This window comes from Cygnus atratus, chromosome 8, assembly GCF_013377495.2.
Source record: "Cygnus atratus isolate AKBS03 ecotype Queensland, Australia chromosome 8, CAtr_DNAZoo_HiC_assembly, whole genome shotgun sequence".
NCBI classification, from domain to species: Eukaryota; Metazoa; Chordata; class Aves; order Anseriformes; family Anatidae; genus Cygnus; species Cygnus atratus.
In genome coordinates, this window is record NC_066369.1 from 17,832,822 (window position 1) to 17,852,211 (window position 19,390).

At 41.2% G+C, this 19,390-nt stretch overlaps 1 protein-coding gene across 3 annotated transcripts; it reads left to right on the forward strand.

Moving 5' to 3' along the window:
• The first annotated feature begins 2,693 nt into the window (after positions 1-2,693).
• MCOLN3 (mucolipin TRP cation channel 3) lies at positions 2,694-17,282 on the forward strand. 3 transcript variants are annotated; one of them, XM_035537295.2, is made up of 14 exons: positions 2,694-2,897; positions 3,911-4,140; positions 5,947-6,114; positions 6,637-6,790; positions 7,262-7,346; positions 7,427-7,523; positions 8,138-8,237; positions 10,253-10,365; positions 10,438-10,587; positions 12,505-12,606; positions 12,718-12,840; positions 13,430-13,636; positions 14,033-14,162; positions 16,031-17,282. In XM_035537295.2, the coding sequence occupies exons 2-14, from the start codon at positions 3,913-3,915 to the stop codon at positions 16,048-16,050; spliced, it is 1,677 nt and encodes a 558-aa protein (XP_035393188.1). In that variant the 5' UTR covers positions 2,694-2,897; positions 3,911-3,912; the 3' UTR covers positions 16,051-17,282. The 3 variants fall into 3 exon arrangements, with proteins under 3 accessions (XP_035393188.1, XP_035393189.1, XP_050568114.1); XM_035537296.2 differs by having other exon boundaries at positions 2,782-2,897; positions 6,031-6,114; positions 16,031-17,278; XM_050712157.1 differs by lacking the exon at positions 2,694-2,897 and adding an exon at positions 3,728-3,794 and having other exon boundaries at positions 16,031-17,278.
• Positions 17,283-19,390: the final 2,108 nt, after the last annotated feature.

Genomic DNA, 19,390 nt, shown 5'->3' on the forward strand with positions numbered 1-19,390 from the left:
TTGAAACCAACCTTGATACTTCTGACTAAAAGAGACAGTGGCCTCCAGGATAGAAGGAGAGGACAGTTGTTTTAGAAATTATTTGAAGGGCAATACCAACCATCTCATATGTATTACAGCTACATTGTCTTACTTTATTGTTTCCTGATTATACTCTGAAACAAAGCCAGTTTGGAAAATTTGAGTTCTTCTGAGTAATCTAAACCCTAAGTCACATGCATGGAGGAAACATTGAAAGGGCAGAGATAAATCACATGGCTATTTTTAGTAGAATAACTTGCAAGTAAAAAAAAACTCTTTTCCTTTGAATTACTTCAAGAATATTATACCTAGAAAAACAGTTAAAATTTTTGGAAGTTGTCTCCAAGTAATGCAGTTCTTCCTCCTTTAACTGAAAGAATCAGCTGTGTTATAGAGATATTGGGACCATTGGTGAAAGCAGGGAGGGTGAGCATGTATCTATCCAATATGTTAACGGCTGCAAACGAATACAGCAATCAATAAGGACTACTTATGGTCCCATCCTTGGTGACAGAACCTCACCAACTGGAAAGCAGATATATCCAAAGCAGTTAGAAAAATACAAGTAAGTAAAATACAGAGTAATTATCTCTTTTTACAATATCCCTAATAACATATTGCATCTGCCTGTTTGTCATCCTGTGGGCGTATGATTGTGGTTTGGAAACATTTACAGCCTCTAATGAAAGGAAAGGCAGAACTTCTAAAAAACTCCTCTGGAAGATGATCTGGCCTATATCCATTTACAAACTGTATATGCACATTTTTAAACTTTTTTTTTTAAAGTTTAAAAAACAAACAGACAAAACCAAGAATTATGCTACTAATCCCTAGGTGCTCCCTGTGGGAAACTGGCACCAGCTGAGAACTGTAGAATATGAACTGACCAGCAATCTTCCACTCCCCAGCTCTTCCAAAAAGTGAGCACGTGGGCAACCTGTGGCCAAGAGCTACAGCGGACCATGCTGCCAGGCAGGGCTGGGGCTCAGTAATTCCTCGCATCAGCATGCCAGGCACTGGCACCGTTGCTCCTATTCAATGTTGTGTTTTACTTCATGGGAAAAAAAGGGCGTGGAAAAAAAGCACTTGCATACAATGTGCTGAGGTACCTCTTGTTAAGTATTTAGACTGTGAGCCACAAGAAAATCAGTTGTTTGGCTGGTGGAAATCTTGCAATCCAAAGATTTCATGCAATATAACGTCTTAAATGTGAAGAGATTTTTTTTTAATCTGTGGTTAGCTCCTACCCTGTAAGGGATATTTCTGTATTGCTTATTTAGGAAGAACTCTATAATACAAATATTTGTCCACAAACAGGCAAAAATGCATTATACTTTTCCATTAATGCTTATATAAATCTATGATGCTGTGATTGAGAAGTGAACGTGGAAACAGCATTTACATCAACATAATTTGAAAAATTTCAAAGTGCAAAAACTAAAAAAAAAAAACTCTTGAAAATCAGTTGTCATATACACTACCCTGTATTTTATTTTTTAAAGTAGCATTTTATTAAAATTCTTCATTAAATATGTTGACTAATTTTTCAGCAAATTTTCAGCAGAACATGATGTCACGCTTTAATTGGTAAGGCCCAATTAAAGCTGCAAATGTTTGACAACATCCTTTGACGTTTTGTAGCCTCATTTATTTTTAGACAGATCTCATATTCAGATCTGCAGAGTCAAGAGAAACAGTCAGATCAGAATGTTCTCTGGTCGGGTAATGGGCTGAGACATTTACAGTTACAAAACAAATCCACAAAGTTGCTAGGTACTGCAAAAGGGGAAAGTTAATTAGCTATCGGTAACACAAAAGATGCTGTCAGAATTGAGGTCAGAGTGATTCATTGCTTGCCTAATTGAATGATTTAAGATCAAGCTTGTGTGCATTACTAATTTAGGCCAGTAATTTGCTCTGGTTTGGAAATGATAAAATGTGAGTCCATTTAACAAAAGCACTGCGAGGAAATTATTAAAAACGTGCTCTATTTTTGTGGTTTTGTTGGGGGTTCTTTAGGTAGTCTGAGTGTCAAGCTAGAAACCACCCTTCTGTCTGCAAACATTTGGGAACTCATTAAAAATACCGTCTTTTGATCTAGTCCCAAAGGCAGTTCTTGTAGAAAATACACATGCAACCTGGCCTCTACATACGCTGATACTCAGTACACACACAGCGTAGCACACCAGTGCAGTACGTTAATGCCGGCGTGCTGTGCCAGCTGTCAGGAGGGTTCTGTCAGGAAGCACACAATATTCTACCTCGCTCTACAGCGCTAACACTAAATTGACTAAACGCCTAAAGCTCGCTTTACAAATAGCGCTCGTACATATTTGGACACGACTTCTGTATAGGTGTTGTGGGGAGCAAAGCTGCCGTTTCGGCCTCTGGTTTAGTTTATCTCCTCTACGCGCGGGCAGCGGGGTCCCACGCGGCCCCGCACCCCCTCACAGGGCGCCTCAGCCCCCCCGGCCCAGCCCCGCCCGCCGCTACCTGCGCGGCCCGGCCCCGCCGCGTCCCTGGCGCCCCGCGGTTGTCACGGCAACAGGGCGGGCCAGGATTGACGCACCCGGCGGCCAATCAGCGCTCCGCCCCCGCGGGAGGAAGTAGCTATTGGTTATTCCGCGCGGCCGGGCAGAAAAACTACGCATCCCGGCATGCCGTGCGCGCAACGGCCTGCTGCCGGCGGGGCGATCGAGGAGCAGGGCACCATGGGGGCTGTAGTAGGCGGCCGCTCCGCGCTCCTGGCTCCGCGGAGAAGGCGCTCCCGTGCCGGTCCCCGCTGTCCGTGCCGCCGAGGGGCGTCCGTACCGGGGCGCCCGGCCGCCCGCCGCCATTACGGCCCTGCAGCGCTGGGACCGGCTGCGTGCAGCAAGGTGACGGGGAGCCCCCGGGCCGCATCCCTGGGCGGGGGGGGACGGAGACGGGAGCGGGGCCGGCTGTGCTGGGGGCCGGTCGTACCGATCTGCGTGCCCCTCCGGGGTGCCGAGCGGCCGGGAGGCTCTCGGGGCGTGCCGGGGGGACCCGTGTGTGCCGTGACCGGGCTCGGGGACAGCGGGGGCAGCTGTGCCTTGGGGGGTTTACCGGCTGGTGATTTCTGTTTGAGTTACGTAGGAAACTTCTATTAAGCAAATTTAAAAAAATAAGCCTAATCTGGCACATCAGTAAATTCATTCATGACCTAGGCTGCCTGCGCTGTTCTTAATGTCAGCAGCCGTCCTCTCAGCTGAACGGCCCTGCCTGCCTATCGATATCACTGATAGCATTTGTAAAGCGTTTGGGACGCAGTGAATTTGGTAACGGGTTAAGGTCTAAACACGCTGATAGTGCAGGGTAACATCCCGAGCTGTGCTTGTGAGCGGCCCTGCCCACCGCTGTCTCAGTGCTCATCCAACCCGTGCCTCCTCTGGCCCTGACGGTGCTCACCGCCGCCCGAAGGTCCGCTGGTGCCCGCGTCCGACCGCGGCAGGCTTGGGGCCGGGGAGGAAGCCCTTACAGGGCAGATCAGCCTCCAGTGAATGCTGCTGGAGGCTTCGGTGCTCTGCTGAGCAGAAGGAAATGAGTCAGGGTGCCCTGCATGTGTGATGTTGGCGTTGGGCAGTGAGAGGGGAAGAGGTTTTCCACAAGTGACTTTATAATTCCACAGAATTTCCACGGCAGAAATTCCATTACTAAATAAATGTTCTGACCTCCTGGCTGTGAAGCTGCCAATAAGGGCTCTGCAGAACACTGCAACGTTACGGGTCGGGTCCCCCATTCGGTGTGACGTGCAGGTACCTTCACAGAAGACAAGCGCCCTTGGGATCCACGTTGTCGGTGCAGACCGACCTGATGCTGCTGTATGCATGCTTGCACGTTTTCCAACTGCTGTGCACCTTTTTCATTTCAGAAATGGAAAATCCTGAAGTGGCTGTAAGCAGCTGCATTGCTTATGATGATGAAGGGCTCTGCAGCTACAAACAACACCCGTCAGCATCACAGGAGCTGCTGGTGGAAGACCAGCTCAGAAGGAAGTTAAAGTTCTTCTTCATGAACCCGTGTGAAAAATTCTGGGCCCGGGGCAGGAAACCTTGGAAACTTGGGATTCAGCTACTCAAAATAGCAATGGTTACTATTCAGGTGAGTAAGTATGGAAACAGGAACTCTTCTTAGTCCAGGGGAATTCAAATGAAGGGTGTAGATTAGAAATGCTGTTCTTGGTCTGGTGTGGAGAGTGGGAGAGGATGGACTACAGAACTGACTTAGTTGCATATATGTAGCTTACATCTCAGGATCTCATGAGGCATAGTTTTCTCTAAAAATGTTGACTGAAAAAGCTTTACTGAGAGTGGATATGAAAAGAACCATCTTCAAGGGCTTTCTTCTTTTTCCCATTTTCCACTTCCTCTCCTTTTTTGAAGGGTGGCATCCTTACATGTCTATTACCCCCAGTACCATTTTCTCTCTGACGGTGTGTGTGTGGTTAGGGGAAGGAACAGTGGCGTGCATTACAATAGTGATAGGAACTGAAATTGATACCTGTTTTGCGTCCGTAGCTTGTGCCTTGCATATGGTATACAAACACTTGTAACCAAAAAAGCAAAAATTCTGCCCCACTCTTCCTCTCACCCAGCCTTACACCATGGATTTCTTGTAAAAAAATTATCTGCTGCCTGAGCTGCAAGGTTTGCCTCAGAGCAATGTGAGAAGAGAGTTAGGAAGTTTTCCATGTAACGTTTCTAATGCCTTGGGTGATCATCCTTCAGAGTTGCCCATGTGATTTACACTCATGGTGGTGTTAGTGCTATGAAAATAAAAGTATGGAGAAGATTTTTTTTCCACAGTTACCTGAAAGATGGGTAAAACTACAGGAATAGTAGTTCTCTTACTATACATCTAGAAGTATGTTTGTATTCCCCACTTTATGCTTTAGTTTCAAATACATCATCATCCTCTGATTGTCATCTGTCCCATTTTTCAATTAGAAATAAAATTTGATGGTTCAAGAACCTAAATAAGAAAGAAACTAATGGTAATTTACCCTAGCCTTTGCAGAGAAAATCTGCCAATAGGTAATTAAATCTTAGTGCTGTTGATTAGCCAATGTATTCGTCTGTGCCTTGAATACCGAGTTTGCTCACAGACTATTTTAGTATCTCTGTAACTGAGTTATCCTTATCAAAAAGTATATATACAGTTTGCATCATGGCCATAAAGCTAATCTGTAGACTGTTGATTCAGACTTAGCTCTGATGAGTTTCTTCACAATAGTCCCAACACTAGATATGAAACAATAGTCACTAAAGAGAATTGTGAGCTCCTGCAAACAATAGAGTACATTTTTTTTCGGAAACCTTTCCCACCCTGGATGATAGCTAGCAGGGTTTTATGCTAACTCTTCATGAACTGTTGCAGTATCATTTTTTAACAGCTTTGAAGGTTATCCTGTTACAAGCACAGTTTTCATCAGTTACTGTCAAAGCACCTTTTACCCGAACCTGAGGGAGAGATGTTTGTTTTCTTTTGAGTTGTCCTCAATTTTTATTTTCTGCGCTGGAGACCAGACTTCCAAGTGGGGTCTGGTTATGTCTTGTCTTGCCTGTTTAGCCGAGGAACACTGATATTCCTCAAGGCAAGTTATATTAATGTCGGGCTGAACTAAAAAATAACATGTAACAGTATCTGGGTAGCTTGAATTTGGGTTGGTATACTTTTCTTTGTGAAAATGTGAGTCCTTAGCCAAGACACTGGTAACCACGTTAAAGGAACACTCTTGAAAGCCATTGTTTCCTTAAAGTCAAACTTGACCAGCTGCAAAATGGAGTAGCCTGCATGTAAGTGCTGTGTGTACCAGCACGATGGGAGTAGCTGTTTGTAGGACAGGATTTATCTGCTATTCCAGAAGCCAAATTTGCCTTTGAACAGGAAATATAAATGTCTTTTCAGCTTGTGCTTTTTGGATTGAGCAATCAAATGGTGGTTGCCTTCAAAGAAGAGAATACTGTTGCATTCAAACATCTCTTCTTGAAGGGGTACATGGACAGAACGGATGACACCTATGCTGTTTACACACAGACAGATGTCTATGACCAGATATTCTTTGCAATTAACCAGGTAAGGGTTGTCACTGCCATGTATACAATATACGTGCTCCTTACCTATGTGCCTTTTCTTCCTCCTCCTTCCCTGATGTCTGAGATTGCACATGTTACTTAACACTCGAATGTTGACTTGTTAAGGGTATTTTTGATATTGGGGAAGGTTTGTGTCCCATCTATCAAATGCAAATTAAAATATGACATACACGTGGTAAAGTGTTTTGAGTTAATGTTGTCCTGGAAACCTACTCCTCATGGAAAGATGAGGACCCAAACACTGCTCTTCCTCTGTTGTTTACAGGCACTTTATGGTGAGGTAACAAATTTTAATTGTTGAATATCAAAGATTTTTTATTGGGTGGCAAAATTGGGTGGGACCTTTTAAAAACAAAGATGGGTTATGGCACAGATCCAAGCACTTGTGTTTTTTGCTTGTTTTGTTGTTTTGTTTGTTTGTTTTTGTTTTGTTGTTTTTGTTTGTTTAAGAGACCAATAGTTTTGGTGCAATCTGACTTGGTTTGTCTGTTCTGAACTTTAGTACTTACAGCTGCCCAACATTTCTGTTGGAAACCATGCTTATGAGAAGAGGGGAGCAGAAGAGACAGCCCTGGCTGTATGTCAGCAGTTCTACAAGCGAGGAGCCATCTGTCCTGGAAATGACACCTTTGATATAGACCCAGAGATTGTGACTGGTAATGGATCTCGTCTATTGTATCGTTTCTTTGGGGTGAGGGACCTTACATTTATGGTAAATTCTTAATGAACATCCAGCACTATATTGTGTATTCAAATGTGGTGTACTAAACTTAGTACCAGCCAAAACCCACAAGAAAAGTACTGTGTAGCTAATTTCACTTCCAGAAAAACTGTCCTTTTTAACTACTGCCACAAAAAAGGGATCTGTTAACATGATGACCCTTTAATACAAGTATTTGAGGCTAATTTCAGGAGCCTTCCCAGTGAATTCATGATGAATGTCTTGGCTAGCGTTCAGCAAGCCAACGTATTTGTAACCTAGCCTTCAAAACAACTCATCACTTAAGCATGCTATCTTGGCTACTGTACCCAACTGCTCTTTACAGCCTTCGGAGTGGGAAAGGCAGATTACAGCTAAAGAGTGTGATAACCCATGAGATGTTTTTGTGAGTACTTATCCATTGCAGACTGCTTGTACATTGAGCCGATGACACCTTTAGACAACAGAACAGTGGGAAAGCACAATTTGAATTTCACTCTGGATTTCCACAGGTGAGGAGGAGTAAGTACTTCCTACATCGGTGTATTTGTGTGTTTCCCCTGCAAAAAGCTAATGTGAGACTCTATTCCAGGCTAGTGGCAGTGCAGCTCATGTTCAATCTGAAGGCAATCAACCTCCAGACTGTTCGTCACCACGAGCTCCCTGACTGTTATGATTTCACTCTGACGGTACGTGGGAGCCTGCCATGCATCTTTCAGTTGAAATGAGAACCCACTCTTGTTGATTTACTATACGCAGTCAGCACAGATGTTTTCTGAGGTGTGTTGGGTGCCATTCAGTGGTCCCCAATGGTGTCTGGATTACTCTGCCTTGTATTGGTACCCTTTAAACCACCATCAGGTGTGATTATAGAAGGTTAAACTTTGAGTGCTCCTGAAACAGTCATCACACGCTTGTTCAGTTTACTGCTTTTTGTACTCTAACCCATCTGGCGTATGGGGAAAGCACAAATCTCTTGTCTTTAGAGAGGTGCTTCTAGGAATGTGGGTGGTTTTTTTTTCCTGTCTTGGAGATAGGGGGCTGTAGTTTAAAAGAATTTCACCTATATTTCAGTATCTAGTTGATCAAGCAATTTGTGGCAGATACTTGCTTCACTAGATGTCTTTCATTTTGACTGTTTATTTGAATAAACAAAAATTACTTTAAGCTTAAACAAGTTTCATAACTTCTGCCCTAGCAGAATTATTCTGAATCATTATGCAATCTTAGCAGTACAATATACTGTATATATTATGGTTTAACTTTAAAAAGACATGCACTTTTTTAATTTTTGTTAATACAGATATTGTTCGATAATAAAGCACATAGTGGAAGAATTAAAATAAGTCTAGACAACGACATAGAGATCAGGGAATGTAAAGACTGGCATGTTTCTGGATCAAGTAAGTGACATAAATGTGATCTAATTTTTGTGCTAAACTTTCATCACGCTAACATAATGTTCATTAACCTTTTCCTTTATTTAAAGATGACGCACTATTGACATACATTACCTTGGGGGTACACTCTAAATTTTGATTTTTTTTTCCTAAAGAATTGTACTTAAACTCTTGAATTGAAATCTTGGAACCTAGCCACATCATTACTTTTCTTATCAGCTCTGAAACCTTGTAACACTGATGCTGTTAAACCAAACTTTTTCCATCCTTCTTGTTTTGGCTACTGAGCTTAAGCCGCTCACTGGTTAAGGCAGGGCTTTGCAGCATTGCTGTAGCACTGGGCAACAGAAGGACATGTGATAGCGGTGGAAAGTTGAAACTGATTCACTCTTATTTCAGGACTTAACACCAGCCAGATAAGGAAGCATTGTTGCTAAGGGCTGCTAGAGTGCAATGGCTAGAAACACTTCTGATTGCTGTTTAAATGATCTTTGGTGTGTATTTGAGTGTAACTGAGATGCATGGTATGGTTAAGTATCTATTTTAGATAGTTACTGACAGGAACACCCTTTGTTGTCACCTACTGTCTCCAGTCCAAACTTTGCCTGAGATCTTTTAAGATTAGAGAAAGTAATCTCTTTGAATGCCAGAAGCTTTCCAGGACTCCAAATTCCACTTGGTTTTCAATTTTTTGCTGATGTAAGCAATACAATGAAAGAGGTCCATTTTTATATTTGGCTGTTTTCTCTTATGCTGTGTCTACATTAGGAAATTCCCTTGTGAACAGCTGAGAGTAAGAAATGAGTGTTTTACTTGTTTGTTTGTTTTCTTTTTAAGATCCAGACTGGAATTAATTTTGCAAATTTACTGAAATGCATCACAGAGGACAAGACATACCGCTCAAGCAAACACATATTCTGCTAAACAGTCTTTATCAACTGGCTTTGCTAGATGCCATGTTATAAATGCACACCAGATGGCATACTACCTCAAACAGATTGCTTGTGCAGCAGTAGAAGAAGGTTTCGATACCAGGCTTCTATAATAATCCATATTTCACATTTATGTAGATTGCCTATGTTACAGTTCCCAAAACCGTCTCTGGAAGTACCCTGTATTAATTTTTGATAGTCAAGGAAAAATACAAAGGCAGCGATGGCAAATGGATAATAACAAGCTGCTGCTGCTCTGGACTAGACTGTAAAACCAACTTAAATGGCACCAGCACGTGTGTTAGTGGCTTTTGTATAAACAAGAAGTAGGTGGGCTTTTTCTGGGCAGTTCTGCAGGTATTTTTGTGAAGCCAACTAGAAATTCATCATCCCATTTTGGAGACTTGCTGCCTATTCTCAAAGTGTTAGCATTAATTTGCTGCTTTTTTTTTTCTTCCTCAAACAGTAATACTTTTAGCATTAAAAATCTAATCCTTATACTAACTTGATCTATTTTCTTCTGTATGATAAGGATAAAAAGGAAAAAGATGCCTAATGGTAGTTCTGGTGCAAAATTTGACCTTAATTGATAAAGAATGAGATTTTTAGTAATAAAAGAGATGGAGATCTCACGTCCAGCTCAATGTTGGTCTTAGCTATCTGAGCAACAGTGCAAATTATCTACATGGCTCTAGGACAGAAATCCCATCTAACAGTCAAATACTGTTCTGGAAGAGAAGGTAAATATTTTGTAAAATTCCTAAGACATTTTTTTAGTCAAATGTTGTGGCTCCAGTGCTTGTAAAATGGACAACCCCCTCCCCCAATTTTGCAGCATTGTAAGATGCATTCACACTCTGATATATGATATTTTTGATGTGGCATCAACTTTCTGAACTGAAGTGCTATCAGCAGTGGAGATATACTTGTGTCTCTCTTGAAAATGTTAGACAAGCTTCTGTGGGGAAAATGCTAAGATTTTTCATAATTCAATTATATAAACGCAAACATCAAAACTTGATTCTTACTTCAGTGTTCAAGATGAAACGCATATGGTGATAAACACATGCATTTTTGTTCCTGCAGTACAAAAGAATACTCATTACATGATGATCTTCGATGCTTTTGTCATATTGACTTGCCTCGCCTCATTGATCCTTTGCACGCGATCGGTGGTTAAAGGAATTCGACTCCAAAGGGTGGGTATAACTCTTCCTTTGGAAAATATTCACATCTTGTGTAAGTCTAATTATCTTTTTCTGTTCCCCTAGGAATTTGTAAGCTTTTTCCTATATTATTATAAAAAAGAAGTATCTTTCAGTGCTCAGATGGAATTTGTCAATGGGTGGTACATCCTGATTATAGTTAGTGATGTCCTAACTATCGTTGGATCAACCCTCAAGATGGAGATACAAGCCAAGGTAAGATAGTTAGGTGGAAGCAATGCTTGTTATTTCTATGCCAACTAGGTTTAAATCTCTGAGGACTCTAGGCTGGCTATTAGTTCTGACTGGTATGGAATTTTAAAACTTTGTCTTCTCTTCTACATTTATAACTGAGGTGTGTTGTTTCCAAATATCACTAGATATTATAATTCTATTTCTCTTTGTTCCTTTTGGATGTCTCCAAGGAATAAAGTTAATTTCACCTCTGAAAGCTTAAGACTATTGACTTCCTCTCTTCACCATTTAGGACCAGTTATACTTTTTTTGTTGTTGTTGTTGTTTTAGGTTTAGCATTTAACTTTCTGTTCCCCATTTAATGAGTGCTTAACTGGTGTAAGGACTCTCCTTAAGCATCACATTGCTGCTTTCCCATCTACTGCTTTCCAGCATGTACGTAACAGTCACAGCCTGGTTTTAGGCCTTCAATTTCTAAAATAAACTTGCTGTAGAAAAAATATATATATATTTTTTTAACATTGGGGAACGAAAATTGCAATATGCTGTCCTGAAACACTCTAATATTCAGATAATGTTGTTCTTCACTGAATCAGTAGCAGACTTTGAAGCATAACATTGCAACACAACAGACTTTGGACAGTAGCGATAAAAGCACAGTGCTGAAATCCATCTGGTGACAGCTTGACTGTCATAAACACCCTGCACAAATTGTTTTATCTTACCTTTGGAGATGTAAACTTAGTTTTTAGAAGTAGAAAGAAGCTAAGAGGAAGTTAGTTACGATAAAAGAGAGGTCTATCCTGCCTGGGGAGAAGCGAAGACAGGAACAAGACTGAAATAAGATCCTGTGTTTAGCATTCCTGTATCTCATAAGTATAAATACATATATTTATATATATATATATATATATATATATATATATATATATATATCTTTTCTAAGGCAGTATTTTACTTAAACTCTTATCTACAGGTACATTTCACTTCCTTTTACAAGGCTTGTGGGTCACAATAACAAGGTCTTTTTCCATGTTACTGTGTGAAAGTTAATGCTGAATAAGTATCAAGTTTACATTAAAGTAGTCCATATTTGCTTTTTATCAAGCTGTAAATGAGTTATGCAAATACGCAAGATTAGCCAGCTGTTAGAGGAATAAAAACAGAAAATAGTGGAAGCTTCTTATTCAAGTAAGCTTTCCAGATGCGAGCATTCCAGAGAAGAGCTGCAGTTCAGGGAACAGAGTATCAGCTCACTTGGATGAAAGTGAGCCAGTATGTATAGGTGTAAAAAAAAAAAAACAGCCAAGTGCCAATAAAATATAAATGAAGCTCTGGTTAGAATTAATGTGAAACTAATTATTCTTCTCACTGTAACTTTCTACACCTTGCAGGTCCTTGCTATATATCAAGAACTTCCTTATTATTTATGTCAACTCTGCTGACAAGTCATGATACCTTTTTAAAAAATGCTTTGCCAGCATGCTGGAAGAACTGTTTTTGCTCTGCAGTTTTAAAATCAGGTCTACGCTGTATGTTGGGATGTGGCTGAGAGATTCCCAAGCTGATGCAGGGAATCTGCCAATGCAGTTGGCATTGGAGTGCTGGGCATTGGCGAGGGGGTCTCTGCATCTGCAGTCCAGCTGTGCAGCTGGCCTTGCAAAAGAAACTTAGCTCATTGTCAGAATTTGTTTTATAAACAGTCATATGTAAAGGCATGTGAAATGAGTAACGCTTGAAAGTTCCCTTGCTCTTTGGTGGCACTTCTGCTCTCTGATGTATATTGCCCCAAACAAACCTCTAATGAGAGAGATTGCCAAGGAAAACAATGCTCCTTACCAGATCTTTGTAGTAATGAGAGTCACAATTTAGAGCCTGTCAGTTGTTATATTTGATTTTGTTTTTGTTGTTTTTTGTTTTTTGTTTTTTTTCCTTTAGAGTCTGACAAGTTACGATGTCTGTAGCATACTCCTAGGAACATCCACTATGCTTGTGTGGCTTGGAGTCATTCGCTACCTAGGTTTCTTTCAGAAGTATAATGTAAGGATCTCCTGAGATCTTCGTGCTGTTGGTATTTATTCTGTTTGTTGCTATAAGACAACTGGGAGAAATACCTGGTTGAATTCTTACTGTTTGTATTGCCTTCTGCAGCTTCTCATTCTAACACTGCGAGCAGCATTACCCAATGTAATGAGGTTCTGCTGTTGTGCTGCTATGATCTATCTGGGCTATTGTTTCTGTGGATGGATTGTACTGGGACCGTACCACGTGAAGGTAATATACTTGATGTGAAAAAGACAACTTGAGTAATAGAATGGATTCCAAATAAATGAGAGTTTACTACTGTTGTCTTCTAAGTTTCCGTGTCAAGGCTTTTCTAATATAAGAATAGTGCATCTTCAAGATGATGCTGCTCTGCTTGAGGAGCCTGACTGTCATGACACGGTCAGACTTTCCTCTGGTTGTGAAAGCTCTGAGTCAGGAGTGGAAGTTGCTGTGACTCCCAGTCACATGCTGGGAGTCCTGCCTGGTGTTCTGAGAAACAATTTTCATCTTGCAGAACTCTGGTGTCAGATTAAAGCTTTGGAGATGTTATCCTTACCCCTTTTAAAAGGGAAATTGCCTTATCAACTCTAGAAAGTGTTCACAGGAGAATGAATTGAGTCTGCGTGGGTATAGGAGGTGACAAACTTTGCTCATTCCTGAGATGTTTTACTGTTAGCACTGCATGTTGTCATACTGTGGGCATGCAAAGAGATCGGAGGAGCCAGTCAACAGTTATATATCTCCTTCATGTTATGTACAGGCTTTGGCCCCAGATAAAGTGGCAACGGATGTCCTTGTCTTTTTCCCTCCTCTCTAGTTCCGTTCTCTGAACACGGTTTCTGAATGCCTTTTTTCATTGATAAATGGAGATGACATGTTTGCCACCTTTGCAAAAATGCAGCAGAAAAGCTACTTGGTTTGGTTATTCAGTAGGATCTACCTCTATTCCTTCATCAGTCTGTTCATCTACATGGTTCTGAGTCTATTCATTGCGCTCATTACAGATACGTATGAAACTATCAAGGTAAGCACGAACTCCTACTCTTTGTTTGGAATACAAAGGCAAGATTGGTGTTATGCAGGCTCTTATTTCCCTTGATATTTTGACTTGCAGTGCATGCCATTTTAAAGAATAATATCTAATTTTGAGGGCATAGGGTGATTACAAGAGACTTTTATTTTTCTGTACTCTGGTTTTCTTACGAACCTATCTGATTTCCTGTCCCAATGGAAGTTAAGTATCAACTAAAAAGCAGTAATTTCATATTCCATTCGCCTATTTCAGGCCTGAGCAGTATCTGAATATCTGACCACTGTCTGGGGAAGCTGTTGCATGTTTCGTTGTATGTTTTTGTTGTTTTGCTTTAGGCTATTGTATGTTTTAGCCTTGTTAAAGTATTAACTAAATATCAATTTTTAGCACTACCAACAAGATGGCTTTCCAGAGACAGAACTTCAGTGTTTTATATCGCAGTGCAAAGACTTACCAAACTCTGGCAGGTACAGGTTAGAAGAGGAGAGTTCTGTGTCTCTATTTTGTTGTTGCAAGGGTAAGTACTTAACTTAAAATTATACATTACTGAATGTGCAAAAGGAGCACACCACAAAAGATCCCTGATACAATGTTCATGAAGTGTACTTAATTTCTGGGGGGCAAGGGGAAAAAACAAACACAAAAATCAGAAACCATTTGTTATGCTGTATGGAACATTTGTATGAAATGTCTGCATCCACCAAACTTCCTCAGGAGAGGTGAGGAAAATTTTAAATTAAGAATCTCTTAACATACAAAAAATAGTACAAAAAGTTAGATAATACAGGGTTCCCAAGTTACTGTGTGTATGTATCATGTGCAAGCATTAACTCTTCCTGTACCCACTGCAATAGTTGGGACTTACCGAAGTCATTCCCTGTCTTCCTATCCACTTTTTAATGATACCTTACGCAGCAAGGTGTCTTAATTTAAATGTTAGCAGTTGTGAAACTGAAAAAGTCAGCTTGCAAAGGTTTTAAGATAGCATGCACTTTAAGGTACTATCACAGCACTAGGAAAAGGATGGCCTAACTTCAATGGAGAGCATAATGCTTCAGTTAAAGTTTTGTTTCTTTAGGAGTACAGACTGCAGGATATGTGGTTTATATTTAACCTGGCTGGCAGCAGCTCTGCGTCTTGCTTGCTGAAGGGTCCCTTGGTGCAGGAGCCTTGAATACTTGCAGCTTGCTAAAAAGATCAAAGAAATTTGAAGCTCCTTGTTATGGCTTTTCTGGTGCAATATATTGTGAAATGTCACTTATGTATGAAGGAGAGGAGATGGGAGCAAATTTGGAGCCAGGACAGAACAGAGCCTGCAGTGAGGCTGTCCAGAGCTGAGAGCCCTTGTTCCGACCCATTGCCTGACTTGAGATGAAAGTGTGGGATGGAGCAGAGCAGGCCATCTTGCTCCTGGGTAAAGGGCGCTGGTGTTAATGTTTCCTTTTCTGCACACACCTCTCAGTTTAATCAGGCAAGAAACCCAATATGAGGCAGGACAGGGTGGGGACATGGTACTTTTCCCACTGACTTGGAGGACTCTAGAAGAGCATTTGAAAATGAAAAACTGGTTGCTCTCAAGCAACTTGTTCTTCAGGGGTATTGGGCAGTCCGCAGAGCCCTGGATGTGAATGGAGCTGTGGCCATTGAAGTGCCTGGTTTTGCAGCCCTGTTTCCTAAACTGATTCTTCAATTATTTATCATTGTGGCAAATGTCGTGATCCACATGTGCTCCTCATGCTATGCATGTTAGTGTTCCAAACCATTTTTTATCTGGAGGTGTTGTGGTTTAACCCTGGCGGGCAGCTCAGCACCACCCAGCCACTTGCTCACTCTCCCCAGCTGGTATACGGGAGAGAATCAGAAAGGTAAAAGTGCGAGAACTGATGGGTTGAGATAAGGACAGTTTACTAGACAAAGCAAAAGCTTTGCACACAAGCCAAGCAAACCCAGGAATTCCTTCACTACTTCCCATCGGCAGGCAGGTGTCAGCCACTCCCAGGAAAGCAGGGCTCATCACGTGTAACGGTATCTTGGGAAGACAAATGTCACTGCTCCAAATGGACATTGCTCCTTTAGCTCAGTACTGTGGCCTTCTGGGTTTACTTGGAAACAAATGGTCCGTAGGAATAAACAAGTATCTCAGGTGGTAAAGGTTGTATAGCTTCTGTTCCATAAATAGTCACGTGGTCCTACACAACACACGAGGCTCCTCTTAATTCTTTCACATGTTCAAAATGTTTTTGTTGTGGTTCATGGTAGTTTCCTATCAGTATATGTCAAATAACTAATTAGCTAGTTCAGATGCAATTTTAAGGCTCTTTGTACAATGAAACTATAATTTTGATGCCTACACCTGACAACATTTTATTCCCCTCTCCTGTATAGGTTCTAGTGAACATATTTGATGGTTTGTGGGAGCATATCTTGGAGGCTTTGAAGCAGCACATGTTGCAAGAACTTGATAGTGGAGTCAGCAGAAAATGTTACACCTGAAGTCTGAATGCTTTTCTCCAAAAACAGCATAAGCCTGTGGCAGAAGCTTGTGGTAAACTTGCAGCCTTTCTGATTAGGCACTCTCACTTCTAGTTCAGGTTTGTTTGTTTGTTTGTTTTTTAGCTTTGTTCTGTTTGTTTCCATAGTTAAATTGTGCTGGACTGCAAAGGGCATTAACAAGCTGTCTGTGTTCAGAGACTTGGCTAGATTGTACAAGGGACTAGGAAGGCAGGAACTTTCAACTACAAGAAATGGTGCCGGACAACTGTGACTTTGAGCACCGAGCTGGCCCTCAGTACTGCAGGCATTCTCTCTTGCTCACTGAACTAAGGCAGACTCTAGTGCTCTCAGCATTTTTGTTTATCTGCAGTCATAGTAAAAATAAACTAAACCTATGAAATTTGGTGGAACTTGTTTCTGGAGACATTACAGTGCACAACTGGTGCACAAGCCATTCAAATACGGCTCTGAGCATAAACTAAATACTTGTATAAAGAGAAGCGCCATGCGATGTAAGTGGCAGCCTCTTCTCAGGGAGGACATGGCTGAAGTCAGGGCAAGGGGAGAGGAGAGATGTAGACCTTCTACATCCAGCTCCAGTAAGGGTCAGTTGCGGTCTTCAGCTTAGCAGTCTGCTCACCTTATGTTTTTAAAGGAAAAGTCAGACAGAAGCACTTTCAAAGTATCTATTTTCTTACGATGAGAACTTCCCTTGGTACACTGGTCTGTAAACCTGGAGTATAAACTGAGGTGAACACAGACTCTGAGAGTCATCTCACCACACTATTGAAACTGATGTTTCCTATCACCCTAATAACCTGGTACTGTCTGTGGCTGTCTGAAACATTAGATCTTACAGAATTTCAATTCTGGCAACTTGGATGATATACTTTGCTCATTGTGATACCGTTTAATGGATGCCTTATTTTCTGTAGTCTATTCACTCTGGGAGCAGAGGAGAAAAACAAAGGGAAGCATATTTTAGATAACTTGCATTTGTAAGCAACAATTTAGTAGGTGTGTGTGCAAATACGTAATGAAATTCTGTATGCTGTGCACCAATATGAAGGACACTAAACATATTTTGTCTCAATGTTTACATATTGTAAATGTGCTACAATAAACACTTGTGGTTGCAGTAAGTATTGGGTGTGTTACTATTCATTTCAAGAGTGAAAATTTAATATTTTTTCAGGATAGCATAGGAGCTTTTTTGCTTATTTTTTGGTTTTTAATAACAATATTTAACTTCTGGCTTGCAGCAATATATAGTGTGTGCAAACTTGTATTTCCTGCAGTCAGGCTAGTTCTTGTGGATCATGGTGAGCAGCTGGTCTCAGTTTGATCCTGATAACAGCTTTGCATGTTTGTCATAAAAACAAGCAACTGTTAAACCTTATACTACGAATGCTTTTGTGTATTACATGAAGTTCAAATTCAGCAAAGGCAAACCAAATGCCATGTGGAGGCAGAACAGATTATTCAAGGTATCTAAAAGATTCTTGTACTGAGATACTTGTCCTCTAACAGCCACCTAAGATTGCAGACTCTTGAAGCTGTTTAAGGAAGTTAAAGGCATCCTTGCCTTGAAAAGCAAATATTAAGCAACTGCGTGTTCTGGTGACACATTAAACTCCTTATGGATCTTTGAAAGCACACAACATAATAATGTGCACATCGCTATTGTGTAAAGCAGTTTATGTAAGGAATTCTGCATTTTAAAACCACTGAAATGCAGAAGGCTGGCATCTTAACATGGCTTTTTCATACCACGTTAAGAGAAAGCTAAATTTTAATAGAAAATCTGAGGCTTGCATTGAGAACAACACTCATTCAAGGTTTGTACCCAAAACAAAGCTGGCCCAGTAGTTTGTTTTTTTTTCCCTGAATTAATAACTTGCTCAAAATGCAGATGCATTTTGTAAACAGTTATGGAATACTTTGTTTTCCAATACATTTATAAGGGAAGTAGTAGTCTAATTTCATTTAGAAGCAAGGCAGAGTGCCTCATCTCTGTTAATTTACAAAATTGGCAACAGATTTCGGCAGAATTTGACAGCTTTGAAGTATCAAATTCTTACAAAGTTTCATAGAAGTAGGGAGAAATCATGTTAATAGAAGCCTGCAGCATGAGAATAAGGCATAGAAAACTATAGTGGACGACACAAAAGCAGGACAAGATACTGTATACAGATTCTTTTAATTCCTAGGAGGAGAAATCTTTTACTCAAGAGTAGTTTCTTTTGCCTAAAGAGTAAACCTTCATGGTTTCTGTTGCCTAAAGAGTAAACCTCATGGTGAAGTTTGTTCCGCAGCAAGATTCCAGTTAGAGCCTTTAAGTACAGCCCTGTACTTGTGTTGCAGCTAAATGGCAATCAACTGAGACACAGAGCACTGCTGGAACACCAGGCTGTGTTAGTGCTGCTTCTAATCTAGCACTGCTGATAGCTGTGTGGCTTGGGGGAGGCAAGACACAACGCAACTTGCATTTAGACAATGATGGGAAAGGCCACAGTGTGAAGCCAGAAAGGAAGGGTTATCTGAAATTAAGAGATGGCTATGTGAAGCAGTGGGTAGGCTGGGGTGGGAGGAAAAGGAGGGACAAAGTGCTCAGAAAGGTAGCAGAGCAACGCTTGCATATTTCTGGCCATGGGTGCAGGCTAGCATATGAAGGAAAGATCAGTACTTTGAAAGGTTACTGACTGACACCTGCTCAAATTGTCCAGTTGTGGCTACAAACAAATGCTCTTTGTATTACATATCTATTTATTTATTTATTAAGAGAAAGAGATGCTCAAACATTTATTTTTCTCTGTGGTAGTCGTGCTGCCAATCCAAGTGCTTGCTGTCCAGATTTACGACCTGCTCAGTTCCTGGTGTTCAGGACCCTCCTCTGCCGGAGCACTTGGCTCACCTGAGAAGCAGCCAGGCGGTTCTGTGCTTTCTGGTCTGCTGGCTGCAACTGAGACAAAGGGCAGCTCTGCCAGGAGCCCCACAGCTGCTGCCGTTGCATGTGATGAGGCTTTTTACTCTTATTTCTTGTCAACATATGATGTGCTGACTATAACCTTGCAGAGACAATGATTTCAGTTAAAAAAAAAAAAACAGTCTTGACCTCAGTATCAGTGACCTCAACATCAGCAATGCTAGCGACACATGTAAAGCTGCATCCTGGAGACATTGCTATCTTCGTGCCGATACAACCACCAGGCAGGCACAGATAGCACTGTAAAGTGTAGGTGGGGAGAGCAA